The 8,671-nt window shown below is 32.6% G+C and overlaps 2 protein-coding genes and 1 long non-coding RNA gene across 6 annotated transcripts in view; 1 reads left to right on the forward strand and 2 right to left on the reverse strand.

The window, feature by feature from the left end:
* Positions 1-104: 104 nt before the first annotated feature.
* LOC140961712 (uncharacterized) lies at positions 105-1,105 on the reverse strand. The gene is made up of 2 exons (XM_073420375.1): positions 742-1,105; positions 105-337 (listed from the first exon to the last, which is right to left on the reverse strand). The coding sequence occupies exons 1-2, from the start codon at positions 1,103-1,105 to the stop codon at positions 105-107; spliced, it is 597 nt and encodes a 198-aa protein (XP_073276476.1).
* Positions 1,106-4,511: 3,406 nt separating this feature from the next.
* Positions 4,512-7,870, forward strand: LOC140961509 (WAT1-related protein At4g08300-like). Of its 3 annotated transcripts, none has more exons than XM_073420082.1 (7): positions 4,512-4,955; positions 5,176-5,238; positions 5,319-5,435; positions 5,531-5,765; positions 6,325-6,483; positions 6,561-6,712; positions 6,797-7,423. In XM_073420082.1, the coding sequence occupies exons 1-7, from the start codon at positions 4,705-4,707 to the stop codon at positions 6,816-6,818; spliced, it is 999 nt and encodes a 332-aa protein (XP_073276183.1). In that variant the 5' UTR covers positions 4,512-4,704; the 3' UTR covers positions 6,819-7,423. The 3 variants fall into 3 exon arrangements, with proteins under 3 accessions (XP_073276183.1, XP_073276185.1, XP_073276184.1); XM_073420084.1 differs by having other exon boundaries at positions 4,512-4,829; XM_073420083.1 differs by lacking the exons at positions 6,561-6,712; positions 6,797-7,423 and adding an exon at positions 7,744-7,870.
* Position 7,871: 1 nt separating this feature from the next.
* The window catches only part of LOC140961510 (uncharacterized), a 4,320-nt gene continuing 3,520 nt past the window's right edge, over positions 7,872-8,671 (reverse strand). For both annotated transcript variants that reach the window (XR_012172362.1, XR_012172361.1), the window contains exon 4: positions 7,872-8,041. This is a non-coding gene — a long non-coding RNA (uncharacterized lncRNA). The remainder of the gene's footprint in view (positions 8,042-8,671) is intronic.

The raw sequence follows: 8,671 nt of genomic DNA on the forward strand, positions 1-8,671 counted from the left end.
CTCTAAAGACAAGGTCATATGTAGCAGCTTTTTTAGTCTTCACCAACCATTGACACAACTCGGAAATGGTTGAAAGACTTTTGTAGTGTGATCCTTTGACTACATTATACCAAGATGATTGAAACCCGTGGGGATGAAGATTGTGANTTCAACTGCATCTCTAACCGTTCTTTTTCTTCACTAGTAAAATCTTCTGGATAAAACTTTTCAACCAATTTGCATATATACAGATATCTCAATGAATCACTTGCATTTTGAGGATTTATAGCAGAACTAAGAATGAGTAACTCCATCGCATCTTCACTAAGACGCACATTAATTTCATGCAGTTGTGAATCTATCGTGGCATAAAAAAATTTTACCTTATAATGATGCTCAATGGTGAAATTTCCTTGATGACGACGGGCTCGACCTCACTTATCAACATACTGAGCACTAAAATCAGGAACGTCAATATTACGAGCCACACAAAAAGTCTTCATTTTTTCAAGCAAATAATCACATTTGTCATCCCTTAGCCCTTGAATTAATTTTTTTGTAGATGAAAATAGCTCCATTGCATTCAAAATATCTTGAGACTTACTTTACAATGTCTGACAAATCACATCTGGAATCTCCATAACCTCGTTCATTAGATGCAATATGAATACAAAATCAAATGAATTCATTTCATCATAAACAGACGTTACATCTGCTCTTTGGGAAGGAAGTCCATCCTCCATAACTTTGAGCAAACAGTACATGCTGCACTAAACATCTTGATCAAACTCGATAATGATCTAAAATGAGAAATCCAACGCGTATCAGCTGCTCGTTGTAAATTGCATCTCTGATTAAGTCCATGCCCTGTCTCGAGTTCATTAATAGAAATCAAATAAGCAATGTCATCTATGTGAGCTTCCTTCAATTCATCATTTCGCTTGCACGAAGCACCAACCATATTAACTATGAAAGTTAATTTATCAAAAAACTGATGAATGGGAGTTACATTTTTTGCTGCCGCAACAAGAGCCAACTGCAATCGACGGGCAAAGAAATGAACATAATAAGCACTCTTACAATCGTTCAGAATTAAAGCTTGCAGTCCATTGAACTCACCTCTCATATTTCTATTTCTCCATTGTCTATTTGTTCTTCATTCTTATTTGGGGAGATAGTGTAATGAGTGAGTATTTTGTGAAATACTCAATAAGTAGGGGCCGATCAAATAGGTATAACAAATACATATGAAATATTTGAAACATGAACATATCTTAGTGTAGAACAAAACGTATCATAAGAATATAATGAACATTTTTAAACGAATAGAGTGCATCATAAACATATCGTGAACAAGAAACACTGAAATTTCATATCATTTCATTTGTTTACTGATATCATTCCATTGATCTAATCCTTTAAGGGGAGAGGTCGTGACGCAGTTATAATCTCACAGTGCAGGGGCCATATATTATTTAAATTCGGAAATCCTTACTGATATCAGTTTCTCATTTTTACTCCTAGAAGGGGGCGGTGTCATATAACAGTTATAGGGGTCATATCATAGTTCGGAAATCTTTATTGATATTAGTCCCTCATTTTTACTCCTCTAAAGAGGCGATGCTATATAATAATTATAATCCCACCATTTAGGGGCCATATCATAGTTAGGAAATCCTTACTAATATCCGTCTTTTATTTTTACTCATATAAAAGAGCGAGATCACGTAACACTTATAATTCTACCGTGTTGGAGTCATATCTTATCATAGTTTGGAAATATTTCTCAAATCAAATCAAAGCAAAGCAAAGCATCATAACATGCATTAACAAAGGAATTGAAATTAACTAAGGAAACATAAACTTGAAATGAAGGAACATACGGTTGAGTCGAAAGAGGCATACTCTTGAGTCGAAGGCAGCATGCGTAGTCGAATTTTCGAAATGTCTCATAGAACGGAAGTGATCTTATTTGTTTATTCGATCTTTTAAAAGAATCATCTACTTAAAGAAAACAAGTGAGCAAAACTTTTATCAGAAGACACACACACACACACATCTATTACCTAGATAAAAGAGCCAATCTTTTTAGAATTGTGAATTGACTTTTAAGTCCTTCATTAATTAATAGAATTAATTAATTATTAATATTAATTCAAGAATATATAATCTATTTATTTCTATTATCTATATATTAATGAATTTTATTTATCTATTACCTATTATTATTATTATTATTATACCTAGATAAAAAAAAAGCCAATATTTTTAGAATTGTGAAGAATATATTGACTTTTAAGTCCTTCATTAATTAATAGAATTAATTAATTATTAACATTAATTCAAGAATATATAATCTATTTATTTCTATTACCTATATAAAATTGTGAATTGTCTTTTAAGTCTTTCTTAATTAATAGATTTTAATTAATTGTTAAATTATTAATATTAACACAAGAATATATAATTTATTTTTTCTATTACCTATATAATCTATTACCGATATAAAAAAGTCAATGTTTTTAGTATTGTGATTTATCTTTTTAAGTCCTTCATTAATTTATAGATTTCCATTAATTAATAAATTTTAATTATTAATTTAAGAATATATATAATATATATATAAATTACATAAAACTGAAAATTAAATAAGAAAAAATTTGGTAATGCTTTTTTATATTATGAATTTTCAATAGAAAACGGTTCTTTCGATTTCATTCAATATAAGTGTTTTATGTTCACTTATTCGTTACAACGTTTATTCACCACGTGCAACGCACGTGTTACTTGCTAGTATATATATATATATATATATATAAATATATATATATATATATATATATAAATATATATATATATATATATATAAATATATATATATATATATATATAAATATATATATATATATATATATAAAAGTAAGACCATTTACTACTTTCGTGTACAAAAACATGAAACAATTGCTCGAAATATTGCTGGAGAAGTCCGAATTCTTGGTGCTCTGATTGTTGCTGGATTTTCTCGACTTTTGTTGCTGGAAAATGTCGAAAATTTTGTAGCCTACAGACAAAAGAATGAGACCTGCTAAAGTGAGCTTTGCAAGTGTTGTGATAATTAAAGTCTTCTAGTGATATATTCTGGAGACAGAATAATTGAGACATAAAAGAGATGTATCCTTCGAACTTCCATAAACAAGTCTTTGTGTTATTATATTTTTACACGCTAATTTACTCTCCACTGATTTTGGTTCAATGATTTTACTAAGTATTTTGGTTCACTGAATTCAGTTATACTATTTTCGTACTTTATTTCACGTAAGTTGTCTGCTGCACTCAGAAGATCGAGATGAAATCTTCACTACTAACAACAATTTAGAGCACCGAAATTCTAAGAAGAAAATTTTGTAAAGTGCTTATCTACTCCTCTCTAAACATCATAGCTAATCCTAGCAATATATATTGTTTGAGCCGTAACAAATTTTCAAAGTTAAATTTCTTTAACAACAGTACTTATAAAAAAAAAAAAAAATCGACTGGACTTACATGCAACACATTCACACATGAGCTAATATCAATAATTGATTTGATTCTCTTTGATTAAAAACTTTTTCTTCTATACCATGAACCAAACAAATTAATTTTTTTGTTTTTGAATTAAAAACCGATCCAAGCAATGATTTACTAAAACCAATCCAAAATGGAACTATATGATTCATTTATCTAGTTTGGATCTGTTTGTTTCAATTAAACATCCCTGACATTCAACCAGTAACTCATTTTTTTTTTTTTTTAAAAAAAAAACAAATTAGTGAAACGTTTAATTCTACATGATACAAAACAAACATCTAATTAGTGAATGTTCTCGTTATTTCTATGTCCCTATTTGGGGCCAAAACCATTAACAACCTAATAGAAGAGGGAACAAAACAGTTTTTGTCTCTGTTATTGACTATCGAAATTATTTTTAATAGCCAATAATAGTTATTGAAAATGGTTTCGGTCTCGAATGGAATCATCCTCTACAATTAGTACCCAATTTTTGGTGAAACTTGGGCACGTGCAGAGCATATGCCCTTTCCCAATTACATTTTACTTATGAATTGCATTTTGTGTCATGTGTATATCTTTGTCAGCATTTTTGTCTTTTATGTTACCAAATTTATGTCTGAGTTCTGTATTTTCCGAATTTTAGCAATTTTAATCTTTTTTAATTAAGAGTGCAAATGTAATGTTAAATCGACGTCACGTCGGAAATATGACTAAAATTTCAAAAAAAAAAAACAAACAAAGATAGCGTATTATGATTAAAATTTTACAATATAAAGAACTATCAAAAATTAAATTTTTTCTAAATCTCATACAAAAGATTATTTTTATTTTTTTAATGTAGTGACAAAAAAGGTAATTCCCTCAAATATAGCTGATATCATCGCATTATATTCTCGGATATGGTTCCAGATTTCTGCCAAGTAGAAATTGTGACAGGAAAGGCATATTGGAACATGCCAGGGTCAAGTGTTATTGACATCCTTTTCTACAAAAGTTGCAAGTAAATTACATCAGCTTGAATATAACACTGGGATGTTGAGAAACGATAAGGACTCATCTATTGCATGGAATATAACAAAGAACACGATACCACTACATGGATGAAGAATCGAACTATCTATTCGACTTCAGCCTCTCTCTCTCCACACACATATAAAGAGACGCACACATGGAGATATGTCAAGAAATGCAGCTTGCATCACAATAAAAGTAAAACAGAAATCGATGAAAATGAAGGAAGTTCGGTTTAGAACTTGTGCACATTTCAAGCCTCATGTTCTTATGGTTTCAGCACAGATTGGGTATACGTTCATGTATATCATAACTGAAGCATCCTTCAACCATGGAATGAATCCCTTTGTTTATGTTACTTATCGACATATAGTTGCTGGCGCAGCATTGCTGCCTTTTGCCTATTTTATTGAGAGGTAAATCAAGATATACAAGGGTATCATTATGAGAATTAGTGTAAGATTTCACAATTGCACACCTGCCAATGTGTATAAACATGCACTTTTCTACACAGAACGATGTCTACACCGAAAAATGTTAATTCAACTAAGGGACTGATGAAACTATTAGCTCATTACTAATATGCAATGGAAGCTAGATTGAGACATACAATAACATTTTTTTTACTAAATGCAGAGAAGCAAGGCCAAAACTAACGTTTATTCTACTCCTAGAGATTTTCGTTCTCTCTCTTCTCGGGTAAGTCGGGATAGAAGTAACATTTGTAGATAGCAAAACTTCAAAACAGCAGGATTTTCAATGACCTTCAATTGTTGCAGGGTGAGCTTGACATTGAACATGTATTTCACAAGCTTGAAGTACACATCTCCAACATTACTGGCATGCATGGTCAATACTATAGCTTCTTTGACATTTATTCTAGCAGTTATACTAAGGTAAACCATATAAAAGACTTTGAACAAAAAAGTTTCGCTAAAATTACCTGCCTGAAACCTCTGAGTTGGAGACTCAGACATGTTTTTCGTTATAGGATGGAGGTTGTAGATATTCACAGTACTCAAGGGATTGCAAAAGTTCTAGGAACTGGCGTGTCTCTGGTAGGTGTCATGACCATGACATTGTACAAGGGATCCACCTTGAAAAATGTAGGGCATGCACTCATTCATATAAGAGGAAGCACAACCGTTATTCAAGAGAACTGGTTGAGGGGCTCTCTTCTTGCAGTAGCCAGCTGCATCACATGGTCTATGTGGTACATTATGCAGGTTCTTATCACAAAATCTTCATAGATACTTCTATTTTTCCTACTTGATAATGATAATGTAAGGGTTTGAGAGTCCCTTTGGGAGCAATTATGCTTTTAGTTATTTGTTTTTGTATTTTTATTTTTTTTTAATTTTTTAAAGAAATTTAACAGGTAAATACCCTTTCGAACTAAAAGTACCATAACGACTTAGAAACAATATACCGTTTTGGGAGCTTATAAACTGTCACATCTTATTTTAAAATAAGCTGTCACGATATAGTGATAAATAGCAATAACCAAAATAAGCATGATAATGATAAAAAGTGAAGGATAAAGAAACTTATTTTCTTCCATAACCTGTTCACCTGTTTTGGCAAGAACATGAGTTCGCAAAATATACCGATGAAGGTTTATTATATTTGGAGAAACAGTAAAACTCTAAAACAAGGTATCTTTCATGCTTCGAAACATAAACATAATGTCAATCATGTTAATGATGAAGTATTACCAGATATAACAGACTCAAATTTTAATTTTGATACAATATAACATTACTTACCAGCAAGATTCTGTTGCAGGCATACACGTTGAACAGGTATCCAGCACAACTTTCACTGACAACATGGATGAATTTTGTTGGAGCTGCACAGTCAGCTGTGTTCACAATTATTGTACAACACGAGCAAGGTGCCTGGACTATTGGTTTTAATGTCGATCTATGGTCCACCTTATACGGTGTAAGGTTAAACAATATGAGAATTTAGGAAATCAAAATCAATAAATGGGCACTAACTTCATGGCTAAATTGTAACAGGGAATTGCCATATCTGGCATAGTGACCTTCATTCAACTGTGGTGCACAGAAGCAAAAGGCCCTGTTTTTGTCACAATTTTTAATCCACTTTCATCAATATTAGTAGCAATCTTGCAATATTTCGTACTCGGCGAAAAGCTACATGTTGGGAGGTAGACTAAACATGTTACCTCAGTTAGTCCGCAGCACAACTAAAAGTATTGTCTCTCTGACAACTGGTTTTCTGTAATTTGCAGTATACTGGGGGAGTTATTGTAATCATGGGACTCTACTTGCTCTTGTGGGGAAAAGAACGTGATGGGACACAAATGAAGCTGAAAGATCCTGAAGAACCAAAGATACAAATATTCCCTTCTATGGAAAATAATTATAAAGAAGAGTCTTAGCCATTCGTAGCATTTGTAAGACAGAAAATAGCATGAATCTCAGACTCAGTGGAAAGAAAGAGTAAGTCGAAAAACAACAGAAGGGCAACCTCTTCAAAAAACTAAAGCCAGAACAAAGAAGAAGGATGAAAAAAGTTCGATTACATCTTGCAAGGCCGTTGACAATATGATAAATGGCTTTCAATTTAATAGTAGATTTCGCTGCATCTTAAAAAGAAAATTGAAACTATTCTGGCTAGAAATTGTGTGTTTGACAGTTCTGTGTATTGAAAACAAAGAGTCTTCAATCACATTTCCAGTATCCTAACAAGTTTCATTATTATGGGTAGCAAAGAATTGGACTCTTACCCCATAATCCGATGGCATTTTTAGTTCCTGATATCAGAAATATCCAAATCTACCCTTTCTGGAATTCGTGTAACACTTCGAAATGATAATGTTTTCAAAACCAGGAAACTAGGTGACAGCCTAAAACTCTCAGTGTTTACAGATTGTGTCTTCTTGTTTTTTTAGTGAACTGAAAACCCAATTCATGCACCAGAAATATGGACACCTTAGAATAGAACCAAGAAATGAAAGCTCAAACTAGGCCCACTAACATCTTAGCAAGCCTCTAAAGAAAACTAATTAGTACTCTGCACCATAATCAAAAGATTTGAAGGCAGGACATTAATAAAGTAATCCATTTCCTCCCAAATCAAATAATTAAAATCCTAAAGAAGTAGCAAACAACAGATTGATTGAAATAAAAAAGAATAAATATTAATAAGCTAGAATACGACATTTACAAGCATGAGGGGAAGTGCGTCCCCAGTTGCAATTTAAAGCTCCTACAAAGCCGTGTTTATTAGGCAGCAGGAGGCCTCAATGCATGATCTTGAGATTTGTCACAGGTAGAGGATGGCAGATACTGCCACACTGGGATAAACTATAGCTCGGAAACACTGACATCTTGTTTGCTCCAGCCTGATATGCAGACGGATATGCTGGAATGAGCCCAGTAGGTGGAACAGTAATGCTTTTCAACTTCTGCTTAACCCTTTCCTTATTTTCCTTAAGCACCAGTTTCTCTTCACGGAGTTCATTTTTCTCAGCCTATCAGTAACCGAAGTGAGGTCACAGAACCAGAAAAGCACATATAGTTTGTACACAACAGAAATACAAGCTGTGGGTCATGATTATATTAATTATTTTTAAATCCTGCGATATAATGGGTTGAAGAAAATTACTGAACAGTTCCTGATTCAAAATGCGTTCTACACTGACCATAAGGAGAATTCATCAAATATGTATATCTGTATTCTATGTCACTAGACTGTACCGCTACTGTTCCGGCCCTAACAAAAACCAAGACCACGAAAAGCAAAGACAAGTCTCCACAGACCACAAGTTTCACCGAGAATATTCACTTATTCTACTGAGAGACAATCCCAACTTTATACAGAAATTCTTAAGAAATCAGCACAAAATCCCGGTGTAACCTTCACAGTTCTGATTTCCTCCAAAAGCTTTTCATTAATCTCATTTTACTCTCGGGTTTCAGTTTTCAACTGCTCTAGCACTCTGATTGCTTCACAAGAATGGCTAATTTGTCAGTTTTAACCTATGTTGCACGGATATGGGTAAGGGTATCGTATCGAATACGATACAGATACGACGATACGGTAAATTTTGAAAATATAAGATATAATACGACTATGATACAACAATTATTAAAATATATAT

This window comes from Primulina huaijiensis, chromosome 16 (genome assembly GCF_012295235.1).
Source record: "Primulina huaijiensis isolate GDHJ02 chromosome 16, ASM1229523v2, whole genome shotgun sequence".
In the NCBI taxonomy this organism is placed as follows: Eukaryota; Viridiplantae; Streptophyta; class Magnoliopsida; order Lamiales; family Gesneriaceae; genus Primulina; species Primulina huaijiensis.